This window comes from Neomonachus schauinslandi, chromosome 1, assembly GCF_002201575.2.
Source record: "Neomonachus schauinslandi chromosome 1, ASM220157v2, whole genome shotgun sequence".
NCBI classification, from domain to species: Eukaryota; Metazoa; Chordata; class Mammalia; order Carnivora; family Phocidae; genus Neomonachus; species Neomonachus schauinslandi.
The window spans coordinates 153,634,494-153,652,423 of record NC_058403.1 but is presented as its reverse complement, the minus strand read 5'-3'; the positions used below and the strand labels follow the sequence as shown (position 1 = coordinate 153,652,423).

Sequence of the window (17,930 nt, the reverse complement as noted above, 5' to 3'; positions counted from 1 at the left end):
TTCATACTACTGTTGTGTGATTGTTACAACACACACACCCACGCAGAACACCCCAGTTACAAGTAAATAGAAATAGTTATGACTGGGACCTAATTGTGTGGATTATTTAAATCCTTGTTTCAACTTGCTATTTGTGTGACTTTGGGCAAGGTATTTAATCCCTTTGGGCCTTCTCTATCAAATGGGCCTACTCTATTTCATAGGATTGTTATGAGGGTGACATGAGATAATTCAGTGCTTAGTACATAATAATATTTAATATTTATTAAGTGTTTATTACTGTCTTCTGCCTCTCAGAAGCTATCAGAACCAGAGTCCCACACAGCCAATCCTACAGATGTCAGTGATTTTCTCTGATGTTAACAATAATCTAAGCAAGATGAGAAGTGTTTATATTATTCCAACTGACAGGTACTTCAGTTGCCTCATGATTAGGCTTATGATTTTATGGCAGGGACTTTGTTTTCTTATACAGTTTCCTTGATTAAGCTTAGGTTTTTGGATAATATCATTTCATTTGGTATAGTGGGCTTCTCACTGTATTCGAATTTTCTTCCAAAAAGAATTTAATTTCTTTTTTCCTTAAGTGTTGTTGTTTATTTACATCAGTCTGGTTGTTATATTGTAGACAGTGTTATATTGTAGAACATATTTGCATCAAATTATATGTACAATTAATTATAATTGTCAATAAATAAATGAGAGAAAAATCCCTTTCTCAATCTCATTTCTTCTTCCTTCCCTTGTTTACACTAGGTCTCAGCCTTCATTGCCTCAGGGAAAGGAAGGCTGTAGCTATCATGTCAAAAGAGAAAAGAAGTTAATTTCTTTGCCTTCGAACATGTAGAATGATGCTAGCGATGGTGAGGGTGGTAGGTGACACAGAGTGCTTACTCAGTGCCCTTCACTCTAAGTGGTTTACATTTATTCCCTTTTTCATTTTCAGTCATCTTCTGAGGTGAGTGCTGCTGCAAACATTAATGGTTGAGGATATAAAGACAAAAGGAGACGAAATATTGTGGCCACGCACCTTGTAACACCACATAAGGGGCAATGGTAATTTAAGGGATTACAGAAAGATAATTTTGACTATGAGATGTTTTTGCCCAATGAGTGGACTTAAAACCCTCTGAGTTCTAGCTTCTGCCTCCCTTTCCCTTCACCCTCACCCTCAATAGATGTGATTTCTTTGTGGTGCTTTGTTGATTTATAGTTACAGAAACCTTTTTCGTGAAAACTCTCCAAGAATGGACTCTCACCTGCCTTTCCTGCCTCCTTCCTTGAAATAGTGCCACAGTCTTGGACATAGTAGAGAAAAACTTTAATCCAGGGGCCTAGGCTTTTATTTTTGTCAGTTGAGTAATATGTCATACATGCATAAGTGTATATCACACATGTAATTGTACACCAACACCTGCCTGTGCCCAGGTCGAGAAACTAGAACTCTGCCATCCTAGATACTTCCTCTCTGCATTCCTGATGACACCTCCCTCTCTCCCTCCCTCTGCCAGAGGTAACCACTGACATGACCTTTTAGATAACCATTCCCTGCTCATCTGTAGAGCTTGACTAGCCATACACATCTCCAAATAGGATAATATTTAGTCTTGCCTGTTTTTTGAATATTATCCTAAGTGGATATCATGTAATATGTATGCTTTTGAAACTTCCTTCTGCGTTATTTTTTATTAGACTCATGAGTAAAGGAAATAATTTGCTCACCTCTTAACTTTTCATTTATGGAAACAAGCTGTTTATAATTTTGTAAAATATAGCTTATAATGGAGATGAATGATAAATATTTACTCTCTTTCTCTTGCCTTTCTCTAGTTATTGTAGCTTTAATAGACAGAATGGGAGATGCCAAAGACAAGGTTCGAGATGAAGCTCAGACTCTGATATTGAAATTAATGGATCAAGTAGCACCACCTATGGTAGGCTTTCATTTTCAAATTTACATTTTGCTAATCAGTGATGAAATATCAGTAAAGATAGCTGGTAATCACAGCAAGTCATTGAAGCCCCAGGGGACAGGAAAGCTGAAATTTTAAACAGTGAGTTGTTGTTAATTCTTTAAAGGAATTGAAATTTAAGATAAAATGTCAATATTTGACTTTTTGGTTTTTTTGCTTTTCTTTTTCCTATTTTCTGCTCTTTGACACTTTATACAAAGCTAACTCTGAGATTCTGCTGGACACTGCTGATTATATTATTCTTTAGGATTTTCTAGTTTTTCTTACCTGCAGATAATAGTGTTCAGTGAGAAAGGTCATTTTGAGAACTACTGAATATATTAATTTGTGCAACTTTTACAGCAACAAAAAGAAAATTTTTTATTTGAACAGGTGGTTACTGATTGTATAAGGCATATATTCTGTGACACCAACTTGTGTTTTATGAATACAGTAGAAAAAAATAGCCCTTATGGAGATGTTTTTTGTTTTTTGGGTTTTTTTGGTATGGAGATGTTTTGAAAGGAGAGCAAAAAGGGGCGCGTGGATGGCTCAGTCAGTTAAGCATCTGACTCTTGATCTCAGCTTAGGTCTTGATCTCAGGGTTGTGAGTTTAAGTCCCACGTTGGGTCATAAGTTTTAAGTCCCATATGTATGCTTTTGAAACTTCCTTCTCCGTTATTTTTGATTGGACTCATGAGTAAAGGAAATAATTTGCTTACCTCTTAACTTTTCATTTATGGAAACAAGCTGTTAATAATTTTTTTTTTAAAGATTTTATTTATTTATTTGAGAGAGAGAATGAGATAGAGAGAGCATGAGATGGGGGAGGGTCAGAGGGAGAAGCAGACTCCCTGCTAAGCAGGGAGCCCGATGCGGGACTCGATCCTGGGACTCCAGGATCATGACCTGAGCTGAAGGCAGTTGCTTAACCAACTGAGCCACCCAGGCACCTCACAAGCTGTTAATAATTTTGTAAAATATAGCTTATAATGGAGATGAATTATAAATATTTACTCTCTTTCTCTTGCATTTCTCTAGTTATTGTAGCTTTAATAGAGTGGGAGATGCCAAAGACAAGGTTCGAGATGAAGCTCAGACTCATACTGAAATTAATGTTATTATTAACAATTTCCATCAGGTTATTCATCAGGTTATTCCAAACATACAGCTAATTGTCTCAATCAATCCTTTCTCCACATTTAGAAACACCATCCTTACCATTTATTAGATTCATACACACACACACACAGACACACACACTCTCTCTCTCTCTCTCTCTCTCTCTCTCTCTCTTCCTGGACTCTTTATTCAGTTCTAATAGTTCTCTTTCCGCCAAACGTTCTGGAAGGTAACTTGGAAGTTTATTAAAAACCACGACAATAAATTGATATGTAAACAAAGATTTATAGAATGTTAAGTAGAAAAAAATCAGAATTTACAATATATACAATGGTATTATGGGTTATTACCTAAAATACAGTTTCAAAATTATAACACATATTACATATGTTTTATAAAAAATTGCAAAAATTAACTGTTTGCCCAGATATTTTATACCTTAGAATGAAGTCCTTTTTAATAGTTTGGTGGGTATCCTTCAACACTTGTTTAGTGGTTCAAATTTTAACTCATTTTGACATGCTGTTATAAGCAGTTCTATAAGGAACATCCTTGTACATGTGTCTTTGGATGTACGTATAAGTATTTATATAGAATAGTGTTCCAGAGATGGTGTTGCTGCATCAAGTTATTCACATTTAAGATTTTCTGAATAAACTTCCAAGTTACCTTCCAGAAAGTTTGGCAGAAAGAGAATGTTAGTAGAAGTGAATAAAGGGTCCAGGAAGGGGTGTGTGTGTGTGTGTGTGTGTGTGTGTGTGTGTGTATCTAATAAATGGTAAGGATGGTGTTTCTAGATGTGGAGAAAGGATGGATAGAGACAATTAGCTGTATGTTTGGAAGAATAAAGTTGGGTTCCTTCCTACACCAAATTCGTATAATTGCTGTAGATTATCTGTTACAGGTTATGTATGCTTTTTACAAAAGAAAATTATATTAGGTAGCAATAAAATGACTTTTACCAAATGATGTTTCTGTATTTGGATCCAGTGCTAAAGTGAGAAAAGCCTGAATTATAAAATGTTGAAAAAGCCTGTTCCATGTGACAATTTGGAGTAGTTACTAGGCAACATTGGACCTTTTAAATGCTTACTGGACTACTGGGCTTATAATGGTAGCATTGTTGTTGGGAGGTTTCTAAAGCTTAGAAAGAATTCTATGTCCATAGAAATTCTAAGGTTTTTAGGTATTGGACATAGTTTTCCTGAGAATAATTGAAATCCACAGTGAAAGATGGACATAGTTTTTCTGAGAATAACAAATCTAAAGTGAAAGATACTAAATAAAAACTAAAAATGTGATTAAGATACTTAAAAATGGGTGAGAACAACATTAGTACAAATTTGGTAGAGAAGTAAAGTCTGATGGGAAAATTCAGTTATCATTAAGGTTGGTGATAAGGTTGGGAATAAAAAAAAATTATAACATGAGTAATTTAATTTTTTGTTATACTTGTTTTTTAAATAGTACATTTGGGAACAGTTGGCTTCTGGTTTTAAGCACAAGAATTTTCGATCTCGAGAAGGCGTGTGTCTGTGTCTTATTGAAACCTTAAACATGTAAGTTTTATGATTACTGAAAATAGCCATCTTGTTTTTCATTTTTCTAAAAGGAAAAAGCAATATCCATTTCATAAAGCTTGAAGAAAGCTATGGAAGTAACATTTTAAATAGTTACTAATTGATTTCTGGTATAAGAGTTTTTGATTCGGTATCTTTAGCTGTTAATTTTTTATGTGTATGTTAATTTAAAATTATTAGCCAGTGATAAGAAGTGTTTTTCTTTTTTTCTTGAGTAAGTTAATAGTTGCTACCCAAAATAGATGGTCATATAACAAGTATGTTGATATAACTTAGGATCTACTTCTGTTCTGGACCCAGTTTGGAATTGTTTTTAACTCAGTGGTATTTCAAATATCGTAGCCAATTCCCCCCAGCTAGGCTTTCTAGACCAGTGTGTATGGCTACCCAAATCACAGACTGAACAAGATTCTCCCAGATAACTAGACAGTGAATCAGGTAGCAGTATGTAGAGCTCTGACAGCAGAGAGCCACAGAGCTCAGAACTCCAGTCCGAAGAAGTTGTTAGGGCTTTTGATCTCTTTCTGGATTATTTGTTCAAGTTCTGTGCAACAAGATAGGTGATATATAGTAGCTTTCAACTTTTCCTGTAGTGTTACTTCCTTTTTTCTAACTATACCTTCATTTATTTTCTATTACTCCACTGTGGTCCTTTCTGCCATCTAGAGCTTGTAAGTGCATTCAGTTCTGCACAACTTTTGTGGTTTTTGGCTCTCCTGTCATTTGCTTTCAACCCATGACCTCATCAAATATTAATAAACATAATTAAAGGTTTTATTGGAATGCAAATTTATTTGAGACCCAGCATCTAAAAAAAAATCACTATTTTAAAGCAAAAGCTCAATTTTTCCTGAGTAATCAGTAGGTTGCTAGGTGTTAAAAGTGCCATTGGTTGAACATTTTGTTCTGTTGGATCATGTGTTGACAGTTTTCATTGTCAGTCATGATTTTTCAAGTTTGCATATTTCACATTGTTTAGAATTAGTTTTTGCTTGTGTCTGATGTCCTTCATGTTTTAATGATGTGTACCCATGCTCCTCACCATGTTTGTCTTTTTGATATAGACAAGAAGAAAGTATAAGGCTATTTTGTTTACTGTTCGATTAAAACCAAATTCTCTTTATTTTTTGTTTCAAATTATATTTAGTTTTGGGGCTCAGCCACTAGTCCTCAGCAAGTTGGTACCACATTTGTGTATCCTATTTGGAGATTCCAACAGTCAGGTAAAATTTTACTTACATTCAAGCACCGACTAATTTTTTTGGCTATCTCTTCTTTCCTAGTGCCCTTAACTCCATTTTAAAAAAAGAAGAGGGAGGGCGGAGGGGGGTAGTGAAAACAAGATTTCACCTCATTTTTTTTTTTTTTTTTTAAATCCACCAAAGTTACTTTCCAAGAACACATTATATTCACGTAAGTTGCTTAAGTTTGTTACTCGTTTGGCTAGTATTAAGGATATATGGGACTAAAAGGATAGTTCTTGGGTTTGAAAGATTGAGTGACAAAGAACCTGGATTCCTTTTTATAGTCCTCCTACATGTTAATTGTGTGGACAGATTGTCAGCTTCCTTTCTTCATTCCTGAATGTGGTTGCGTAACAACTTTTTGCAACAGTCATAACCCTATTTAACAGAGGGAATTTGTACCAGGGGTGTATCACTTGTTAGAAATTTCTTTACCTGAGCTGTGTATGCTGTAGGCATGATACAGGAGTGTATTCTGGGTCTTGTCCATCCTAGTGGAGTTGAATCTTGACTGTAACCTTTTTGGCATAGCTTGGGCATTTGGAATAACCCTGGATAAACTTTTCCTTGCTATTAGGCCCCAGCTCTGCCTTTGGATGTTTGAAGACAGTTCCATTACCTCTTCACTTGCTCTTTGACAGTGAGCTGTGCAAGGAAACTAGAGCTGTCTTCCAAATTCCTGTCTTGAGGCCACATTTTTTTTTTCTTTTAATTGTGTTAAAATATACACAACATAAAATTTACCATTCCAGTCATTTTTTAGTGTACAATTCATTGGCAATTAAGTACATTCACACTGTTGTGCAACCATCACCACCATCCATCTCCAGAACTTTTTCATCTTCCCAAACTCTGTACCCATTAAACAATAACTCCCCATTCTTCCCAACCCCCCAGCTCCTGGCAACCACATTTTACTTTCTCTCCATATGATTGTACTACTCTAGGTACTTCATGAAAGTGGAACCATACAATTTGTCCTTTTGTATCTGGCATATTTCACATGGCATAATGTCTTCAGGGTTCATCCATGTTGTAGCATGTGTCAGAATTTCTGCCCTTTCCTTTTTAAGGCTGAATAATATTCCATTGTATGTGTATACCACATTTTGTTCATACATGCATCCTTAGGTGGACATTTGGGTTTGTTCCACCTTTTGGCTATTGTAAATAATGATGCTGTGAACATTGGTGTTGAGTTCAGACCACATTCTTGAAGGGCAGTTTTATTCCAGAAGCGTGTATTAACTGCAATAATGATTTGTATTCATACAGTTATTGGCAGTTCTTTGTGCAGTCTTACTACAAATAGAAGATTTTTAAAAAACCACATTGGTAACATTGACATACATGTTTCTTAGATTTCTACAAAGCGTTTTACAAGATTTCTCTAGAGTTTTCTCAGCAGGTCCTCTTGCTTTTTATTAATGACCTGCCAAAATCTCTCAGGGGTTTAGAGGCATTAAAACCAACTGAGAACTTCAGTTGTAATGGTGCCTTGAGATGAAGTGTTTTATTATGTCTCATCTAAGTTTAAGTTCTGAATTCTTTGGCAGGTGAGAGATGCTGCCGTATTAGCTGTAGTGGAGATCTATAGACATGTGGGAGAGAGAGTGAGGGTGGATCTTTGTAAGAGAGGAATTCCTCCTGCTAGGTAAGTCTTGCTAAATTTGTTTTGGTTTTGGTGTTTTTTTTGGCCCCTCATTTTATAAGTTTTAATATCATGTGTTTCTTTTAAATAGGTTCAATTTTCTGAGATGTTTTAAAATTCACAAGATACATAAAGATATGTAGGTTATCACCATTTAAAAAGTTCTTTACATCCTGTAATTTTTTTGGACACTGATTATATACTCATATGTTATTTAATATGTAATTAAATATCATCCAGTGAACTGTCTTTTGATACCAGACAGTAATAATCATTATTTGGAAGATGGTTGAGCAAGAATTTAGTAAAAATATTAATTTATTCATTAAGTAAATATTTTTTGAGTGCCTCCTGTTGAAAGGTATTACACAAGATACTGGATAACAGAAAGCTATATAATTATTAGTCACTACTGGGGCGCCTGGGTGGCTCAGTCAGTTAAGCGTCTGCCTTCGGCTCAGGTCATGATCCCAGGGTCCTGGGATTGAGTCCCACATTGGTCTCCCTGCTCAGCAAGGAGTCTGCTTCTCCCCTTCCCTCTGCCCCTCCCCCACACTCGCTCGCATGTGCTCTCTCTCAAATAAATAAAATCTTTTTTTTTTTTTTTTTTAAAGATTTTATTTATTCATTCGAGACACAGAGATAGAGAGAGAGAGCATGAGCAGGGGGAGAAGCAGAGGGAGAAGCAGGCTCCCTGCTGAGCCAGGAGCCGGACGTGGGGCTCGATCCCAAGACCCTGGGATCACGACCTGAGCCGAAGGCAGATGCTTAACCATCTGAGCCACCCAGGCGCCCCTCAAATAAATAAAATCTTTGAAAAAAAAAAGAAATTAGTCACTACTTAGTCACTACTCGGGGCGCCTGGGTGGCTCAGATGGTTAAGCAAATGCCTTCGGCTCAGGTCATGATCCCATATCCAGGGTCCTGAGATCGAGCCCCACATCAGGCTCCTTGCTCAGTTGGGGAGTCTGCTTCTCCCTCTCCCTCTGCCATTCCCCCCACTTGTGCTCTCTGGCTCTGTCTATCTCTGTCAAATAAATAAATAAAATCTTAAAAAAAAAAAAATTAGTCACTACTCTTAAAACCTAGTCAAATAAAAAGAAAATTAAGAATATCTGAGTATAGGGCGCCTGGGTGGCTCAGTCATTAAGCGTCTGCCTTCGGCTCAGGTCATGATCCCAGGGTCCTGGGATCGAGCCCCGCATCGGGCTCCCTGCTCGGCAGGAAGCCTGCTTCTCCCTCTCCCACTCCCCCTGTTTGTGTTCCTGCTCTCGCTGTCTCTTTCTCTGTCAAATAAATAAATAAATAAATATTTTTAAAAAATAAATAAATAAAAGAATATCTGAGTATAGTGGCATCAGTCAGATCAGTAAAAATCCCATTGATGAGCTTCTCATGTATCAGAACATTTTTTCCAAAGGTACTTTTTTTTAGTAGTTCTCAGAGTTTCTGTTTTTATTAAAGATATTATTCCAGTTAAATTTTTTTGTAATCAAATTTTAGTCCCCATTTTAAGGGGGGCTTGAAAGGAATTTTTTAACTTTTTATTACAGAAAATTTCAAACACAGACTAAAGTAGACTAGTATAATGAGCCTTCATGTACCCATTACCCAGCTTCAATAATTAACAACTCATGACCAGTTTTGCATGTTATTGTCTTACCTACTTACTCTTGTTTTGTTTTGAAGCAAATCCCAAGTCATAATATGTCATCTGTAATTCAGTACATTCAATACTGTCATCACAACTTAAATTTTTTTTTGCAAATAGTTCTATAAATCAAATATCCAGTCAGCATTCAAATTTCCAGTTGTTTCATAAATGTAAGTTTCTGTATATGTTTTTAGGTTTCTTTGAGTCAGTATCCAAATAAAGTCCAACAGTTAGTTGATATGTTCTCACAAGTCTTTCTAAATCTTTACCTCCAACACGTTTTTCTCTTGTGTTTATTTGTTGAATAAGCTAGGTAGTTTATCCTGTAAAGTTTCCCATATTCTGAATATTGCTAATTCTTTTTCTGTGGTATGGTTTGACATATCCTTCTGTCTTTATATCTTACAAATTGGTAGTTAGATCTAGAGGCTTGATTAGATTTTTGGTGGTGGGGGGGGGTTGGGTGTCAGGAGATGTAAGACTACTTCAGAGGTATGTTCTGGTATAACTCATCATATCTGGCTATCTCTCTTACCATGTATTTTTTTTCCAGTACCAATTATTTTTTGGTAATAAGATTGTCCATTAAATATGCATTTTGTTTGCTTACTCATTTTCTACTTCCAGGGCTAACAATTTCATTTGAGTAAATTCTACATCATTTTATGTGAATGAAAGAAATGATGTTAACATAATGTATTTATGTGTATGAACGTGTATATGTATGTATATATATTACATTATATATTTATTTATATTGAAAGTATTTTTATTAAATAATTTTACAGTTTCATGCAAGTATGACATCCATACAGAAATGTATGTAAATCATAAGTATGCAGCTGTGTAAATTACCATAAAGTGAATACACCCATGTATCCACATAGGTGGCAAAGTTGAACATTATAATCATCTAGAAGCCTGCCTAAATCCTTTTTAATTTTTGAATTTTTGAATTTTATAGAAGTGGAATCATATAGTATGTGCTCTTTTGTGTCTGGCTTCTTTCAGTTAACATTATTTTTTAGAGATTTATTTACTTATTTGAGGTGGGGAGGGGCAGAGGAAGAGAATCCTCAAGCAGACCCCCTGCTGAGTGAGGAGCCCACCATAGGAGTTGATCCCACGACCCTGAGATCGTGACCTGAGCTGAAACCGAAATGATTCTCAGTTGCTCAACCAACTGAGGCATCCAGGTGCCCCTTGTTGTTGTTGTTTTAATTCATTTGGGTTGTTGGATCTGCCGTAGTTGGTTTGTTTTCATTGCCATTTACTTTTCTCTTTTATGAATAAGTCCTACCTAATGAATCCATACTAATGATGGACTTGTGAGGTGTTTTCAGTTTGTAGTTCTTTTGAATAATGCTATTAAAAACATTCTTGTAAATGTCTTTTGGTGTACCTATGTATTCACCTCTTAGAGTATATCTAAGAGTGGAATTGCTGGGCCATCGGATATGTTCACCTGTAATTGATACTGACAAACAGTTTTCCAGAGTGGTTGTACCCCTTTATATTCTTGCTGGCACTGTTCGTAAGTTCCTATTATTCTATGTTTTCACTGATATTTAGCATTATTAGTCTTAATCTTACTAATTTTAGGTTTCTGGTGTTGTCATTATAGTGGTAATCTGCATTTTTCTGATTACTAATAAAGAAGAGAACCATTTCATGTATTTATCAGCCATTTGGATATGTTCTTTTAAAGTGTCTTTTCAGGTCTCTTGCCTATTTTTAAAAATTGGGTGGTCTGTCATTTAAAAAAAATTGATTAGTAGGACTTTTTAACATACATTCTAGGTGCAAGCCCATTGTCAGCTATGTATATGTTTCAGATATCTTCTCCCACCTTGTGACTTGCCTTTTTACTTTCTTGATGATGTCTTTTAATGTACGTAAGTTATTAATTTTGATGTAGTTTTTAGACATTTCCTTTATGATTAGACATTTCTGTGCCCAGTTTAAGAAATCTTTGCTTACCCTAACATCTTAAAGACATTCTCTGGGTGATTGTCTTGAAGTTTTATTCACATTTAGATTTATAGTCCGTGGGGTATTTTCTTTGAAAGTGGTGTGAAATGGGGGTTCAGATACATTTTTTTTCCATGTGGGTATCCACTTGACCAACACCACTTACTGAAAACGTCTTTCTTCAGTGTTCCTTTTGTTATAAATTAAGTGTCCATATGTGTGTTTAAGATTTTTGCATTTATGCTCAAGGTAAGATTAGCCTATAATCTTCCTTTTTGCTTAAGTTGTTTTATTTATTTATTTATTTTTTTTTTTTAAAGATTTTATTTATTTATTTGACAGAGAGAGAGACGAGCAGAGAGGGAACACAAGCAGGGGGAGTGGGAGAGGGAGAAGCAGGCTTCCCACCGAGCAGGGAGCCCGATGTGGGACTCGATCCCAGGACTCTGGGATCGTGACCTGAGCCGAAGGCAGACGCTTAACGACTGAGCCACCCAGGCGCCCCATTAAGTTGTTTTTTTTAATAAGTAATTTTAGTTGTTATGGGAAACTCCTTATTTGATTTCCCCCCATCAGAATCAATCTCATAGGAGTTTTATCATATGTGGATAGCCTGCACTTTAATGTTCTTACTGAAATAAGCCCATGACCTATTAATCCCATCCTTTCTTATTTATGGTTTCTCCGACCATGAAGTGGTGAGTCACTTGGCAGATAAGGAGTCTCAGACCAGAGCAGTGACAGGTAGTAGGGAATGGGAGGATACAAGGTGTGATGAGCTTTGCTCTTTCAAGCATGCCAGAATGTTTTCTATCCTTAGCATATGACCTCATTATTTTGTAGGTAGTATTTTGAATCGTCACTGGACCCCTTTATGTCAAAGGGTCTAAAACTTTTATAAGGTAAAAATGAATGAATTTTGGTTTTCCCATTTCTTCAGATGATTGTTCCACTGTTTCCCTCTTTTAACTTTATACTGAATATTGCATTTATTTGAAAACTATATTCTTTTATCATATAGTGATCATTTTCTAACTTTATGTTTCAGAAGGGTATTTCTGCCTATCAAATGCTGCTCCCTTTGTGATTTTGAAATTTCCTGTTGGATATAGCCCTTCAGGGTAAAATTTCTGGTTTTGCCCACCCTTATTTATATCAAGAACATTCTTCTTTATTAAAATACCTAAGCTTAAGTATTATTTATAAAGCCATTGAATCAAATAGTTTTAAAGTAATAATTAAAAAATTTTCTTCCTGGGGTGCCTGGGTAGCTCAGTTAAGGAGTTGTATGTTTTATCTGCCCACCTCAATTCCTTATCAGTTCTCTTCTCTCAGAGCTTTCTGTCCTCAGTTTCTTACTCCCATTTTGCTACTCTTGAGTGTTAATTTCATGCTTCTTAACATCTTGTTCTGCCATTTTCCCCAAAGAGCTCTCCTGGTTCCTCTCCTTTCTGTATCTGGCCTGTGTAGTCTTCATTCTCAGGTGTTCCACCTTCCAATTCCTGCATTCCCTCTCCCATTTCGTCTTGTCCACATCTTGTCTCTGGGCAACTTGTCTGCTCTCTGCTCAAGTCTCTGGAAGATACTACTCTGTAGGATGAAGCAACCCATGTCTTTAAACTGAAATGCTTTCAGATGTGTGAATATTTTTATTTGTTGAATTCAGTGGGGGTAGGAGGTAAGGCTCAGGTTTAAAAATCGCATTATGGGGGCGCCTGGGTGGCTCAGTCATTAAGCGTCTGCCTTCGGCTCAGGTCATGATCCCAGGGTCCTGGGATCGAGCCCCGCGCATCGGGCTCCCTGCTCAGCAGGAAACCTGCTTCTCCCTCTCCCACTCACCCTGCTTGTGTTCCCTCTTTCGCTGTCTCTCTGTCAAAAAAAAAAAAAATCACATTATGATGAGTTCCTAGGTTTTCAACTTTAAAAAAATATATTTTTAAGATAGAAAGTGTCTGCATCCTCAGTTTACAAGTGAGAAATGACAGGATATGGACCACGGCTTAACTAAGGTTATAGAAATGACACTGTGACAGAAACATAAGGGTAAGTCAGAGAACATCTGGCAATTAAAAACAAAATGACAATGGCCCTCTTCCCTTGCCCAGATTTCTAAGTCATAACTTTAAGAATAAATCAGAGCATAGGGGCGTCTGGGTGGCTCAGTCAGTTAAGTGTCTGACTCCTGATTTCAGCTCAGGTCATGATGTCAGGGTCCCAAGATTGAGCACTACATCGGGCTTTGTGCTATGTGTGGAACCTGCTAGAGATTCTTTCTCTCCCTCTCCTCCCTCCTTTCCCTCCCATGCTTGCTTGCTCTCTCTCTCAAAAAAAAAAAAGAATAAATCATAGCATGATATATTGGAAAGTAAAGGCAAAGCAAACTAAAAAATACTGCTGTCAGCATGATCCCATTTTGATCTGAAGAAAATTTATATATAAATACAAACCATCGGGGTTCCTGGGTGGCTCATTCGTTAAGCGTCTGCCTTCAGGCTTGGGTCATGATCCCAGAATCCTGGGATCGAGCCCCGCATCGGGCTCCCTGCTTAGCGGGAGGCCTGTTTCTCCCTCTCCCGCTCCCCCTGCTGTGTTCCCTCTCTCGCTGTCTCTCTCTCTGTCAAATAAATAAAATCTTTAAAAAAAAAATAAATACAAACCATCAGAAAGTATACAACTCAAAAATATTGGATGTTGGGATTGTGTTTTGGGTTTTTTCTTTTTTCCTAATTATATTTCCTCGTTTTCTTTTATAATGAGTGTACATTGCTTTTGTAATAAGAAACACATTGTTAACTAAAAGAAAGTGATAGCAGAAGTGTAGAAATAATTCTGAATATAATCAGAAGAGTAATGGAATTGGTGTCTAAAGAAAGTAGTTTAATAGAGAAAATGTCAGATTATCATATCCGTATCACTTTAGTTTCTAGCATTTTATATTTCATTGTATGTTTCTAGCATTTTATATTTCATTGTTTTTATGTTTGCCTTATGTTTCCTTTGCATGATTTTATGTACTTTTTACTTTTTTTATTTTTTTTTAAGATTTTATTTATTTATTTGAGAGAGAGAGAATGAGAGAGAGCACATGAGAGGAGGGAGGGTCAGCGGGAGAAGCAGACTCCCTGCCGAGCAGGGAGCCCGATGCGGGACTCGATCCAGGGACTCCAGGATCATGACCTGAGCCGAAGGCAGTCGCTTAACCAACTGAGCCACCCAGGCGCCCGATTATATGTACTTTTTAAAAAGGTCTTGATGACTGAGTGCATTTATTATACGGTCGTAACAAGTATTTTTGGTGGGTTTGGAGAAATAATTTTATGAGGAAACATGAAACTGTGTGCATGTAGATGCTGCCTGTGTTTGGCTGCTTTTCTACTCAAGCGAGATGGGCTTGGTGTTTTCTCTCGTAAGTGAGGTAATTGTAAAAGAGTTGTATGAGACTAACTGAATCCCTGAACTTATTTTTCTCAGGGAGGTGGTTAGGGAAATTGTTTCTATTTAAACTGTATATAAAACAAACAAAATGTGTTCTTTCTTCCCAGGTTAGAGATGATTTTTGCCAAATTTGATGAAGTGCAAAATTCAGGTGGTATGAGTGTCTGCAAAGGTAAGAATAATTAAGTTATTCCAGTTCTCAAACATTTCTAAGATTATTTAGCAAAGTTTTAGATACTAAAACATGTTTTCAAGCCAACTATTGTATCACTGATTCAGCAGATTTGATTTCATGGATTGAAGCTTAGTTAGGGTATAATAACAAAGTCTTTACATACTGCTAATTATTACCTATTCTCTCTTTTAGAGTAACTGAAAATTTAATTTTGGGTCAACTGTGGAAACTGGTATTACTTTTTTGCCTTATTTTTTGTAGCTTCTGGGTTGAAGATACGTTGACCCTCTTGCCTTCCATGTTCCATGCATAAAATGTGTTTTTTATTCTGAAAGTAATTGTTTTACTTAGTTGTTTTTAGTAAAAGTTTTGGGGTTGTTGGGCTTTATTACACCTATGTGTAGACTCTCAGTGATGATACTGGTGAAGAGACCTAGAAGTAGAAACTTCACCAGCATGATCATCTTTGGCTTCTCAGTTGGAATTCAAGGAGCTTTCGGGTTAATTCTGGCACTTACTCAGTTTTGTGGTTGCTCTTCTTTTTGTAAGATTGCTAGATTGTGTTTGGTTTTAGTGGGTGGCATTTACCTAGACTTTAGTTTTTATCCATGTATGTGAAGAATATATTCTATTTCCAAAGATAGTATAGGTGGTTTTTCCACCTAGGAAAGGAGGTTCCTATTAAAGAGCGTGGGGTGGGAAGGCGCCTGGGTGGTTCAGTCTATGAAGTGTCAGCCTCTTGGTTTTGGCTCAGGTCATGATCTCAGGGTCCTGAACTCAGCCGAGAGTCTGCTTCCCCTCTCCTCTCCCTCTGCTTCTCCCCATGTGCGCACATGCACGCGCTTTCTCTCTCTCTAAAATAAATAATCTTTAAAAATAGAGTGTGGTTAGCTTAGTAATGTAATTGATGTTGGGGGGAAAATTGGTATGTGAGTTGTATAGTCAAATAATGGAAAAACTAGTTACTAATATAATTTAGTTCTTTTTCTCTGGGTTAAACCAAGACTGAGCCTTGTTGTGTTGCAGGAAGGCAGATGGAGTGAGAGTTTAGTGTTAAAAAGATTGTGTCTACCCTAATCTAAACTTAGTTCCAGAAGTATAAATTGACTTCAGCACTACCAGTCCTCACCCTGACTGCCAGGTTTTCTTGCTCTTCTCTAAATAGAAGAAGGTGTTTTAAGTACCTTATCCTTATTTTTCCAGCAGTTACCTCTATTTCCATAGAAACCAGAAACAGCGGGAAGATGGATAGTTGTTAAAATTACTTGGATTGAGACTGCTGTGTTTTCATACCATTCTTATTTGTGTATTCCAGACTATGTAGTTACAACTCTAATAGAAAAGTATAATGCATATTATAAATTTAAGATATTATTTGGATATAGTTTATTTTGAAAGTGCTGTCTTTCTTGTATTTTGTGAGGTTACTTCTGTTCCTTCAAAATAGAAGATTTTATATTCCCTATTCTCTTAGCTCCTATTTCTTTTTCTCTTGTTTCTCTCTCGATAAACAGAGGTTTGGGGTCGCATTTATTTCTCTTGGAGGGAGTCTTCAGAGATTTTTTTGTATTGGAGATTATGATCTGAATATTCAAATGTGGTCACATGTGAATGTTAAAGTCTAAAAGGTTATACAGTGGGGTGTAGGAGTAGGTCAGGATGTTTTTGATGACAATATTATGCTGTCACTGAAAAAATACTTTAATGGATTCATTAATAAGGGAAGAGACTATAAGAGGGAAGCCTGTTTATCATGTTGGCAAGTCCCAGGGCCCACGTCTCTCCTCTTCCTTTCTGTATTCTCTGTAATGTAATCCAACTCAAAGGCTTTAAATGATAACTATTTGTTCTTGACTCCTAAATGTGTGGTTCTGGTCCTCATTCATCTCTCTTATGTTCTAGATTTAGTAGCTGTGGCCTCGATGACATTTGCATTGGAGTGCCTAATAGGATCTCAGGCTTAACGTGTCCAAAAGTGGAAAGCCTGTTGTTGTCTCTTCCTTCCCCTCAAATCTGTTATTCCCCCAGTTTACCCATTTCAGTCAGTACCACCACCGTCAGCTCAGGCTAGAAACCTGAATTGATCCCCCAGTCTGTCTACCTTTGAAATCCTAATATATCTAAAATTTGTTAATTTTTTTCCTATCTCCACTGCTAAAACCCCACTGTAAGTCTTCAGCTTTTACCTAGATTATTGCAATAGATTTCTATTTCATGTCTGCCCTCTAGAATCTATTTTCTACCCAGAAGTGAGAATGATCTTAAAATGTAAATTAGATCATGTCACAACAGGAAGAAGACAAAGTTCCTGAGTCAGGGAGCCTACATTCTAGTGAGGGAGATAGATTGTAAACAAGCAAGTAAGCAAATAAGCGAATGAATATCTAGAGTGATTACAGTTGGTAATGGAAGAAATACAACTACTCTTTGTTTAAGGAATTTAATGAAATTAATTTAAATTATTCCTAAAATCCTTGCAGCTAAGTGAAAACCATTAAATGAAAAAAGTATTTCCACTAACATTATAGTATATGTCATCCCAACCCAGGACAATGAATAATTTTTTAATAATTTTTATAGGTAGAGAAATCTATTAATTGAACATTGAAAATGAATTTTGTAAGTAATAATTTGAAGGCAAAAAGTTTGTACCCAAAGTAATACTCTTTTTTTAATTCCTGCATTTTTCCCCACAAAATTTTCAGCCCTTATTGGCTTATTATAATTGTGTACTCAACCTAAAACTTTAAAGTTATAGAACAGAAAAACAGTTTAGGGCAAAATAAAGGCTGAAGATGAAAACTTGTGGAAATAGTTCATGCACGTAACAGACTGAGAGCCATTGAAAATACCACCTCTTCTCTCTCTCACTTGATGTACATATGCAAAGCAAATTGTTATGAATGCACCCAAACATGGCATTCCATTCAGATTTGTTCCATATGATATTCTACAAACTGTTACGGTAAATAAAATTTTTTAGTGTGTCTGTGCCTGAAGCCGTAATAATGAAACATCAAACTTTTTATAATATATTGATTTAGAGTGCTTTGGGATGAAAAAAGTCATTTTAGTAAACACAAAAAGAAAAAAACCCAGGTTATAAAGGTGGTATAACCTGATTGTAAGAGTTATTTTTTTCTCTT

General features: G+C 36.3%; 1 protein-coding gene across 15 annotated transcripts in view; it reads left to right on the top strand.

The window, feature by feature from the left end:
• Window positions 1–17,930, top strand: part of CLASP2 (cytoplasmic linker associated protein 2) — a 183,368-nt gene that overhangs the window by 24,910 nt on the left and 140,528 nt on the right. For all 15 annotated transcript variants that reach the window (XM_044920799.1, XM_021677581.2, XM_044920794.1 and 12 more), the window contains exons 3-7: window positions 1,831–1,934; window positions 4,542–4,633; window positions 5,802–5,877; window positions 7,455–7,552; window positions 14,717–14,781. In XM_044920799.1, coding sequence (XP_044776734.1) covers window positions 1,831–1,934; window positions 4,542–4,633; window positions 5,802–5,877; window positions 7,455–7,552; window positions 14,717–14,781 — 435 coding nt within the window. The remainder of the gene's footprint in view (window positions 1–1,830; window positions 1,935–4,541; window positions 4,634–5,801; window positions 5,878–7,454; window positions 7,553–14,716; window positions 14,782–17,930) is intronic.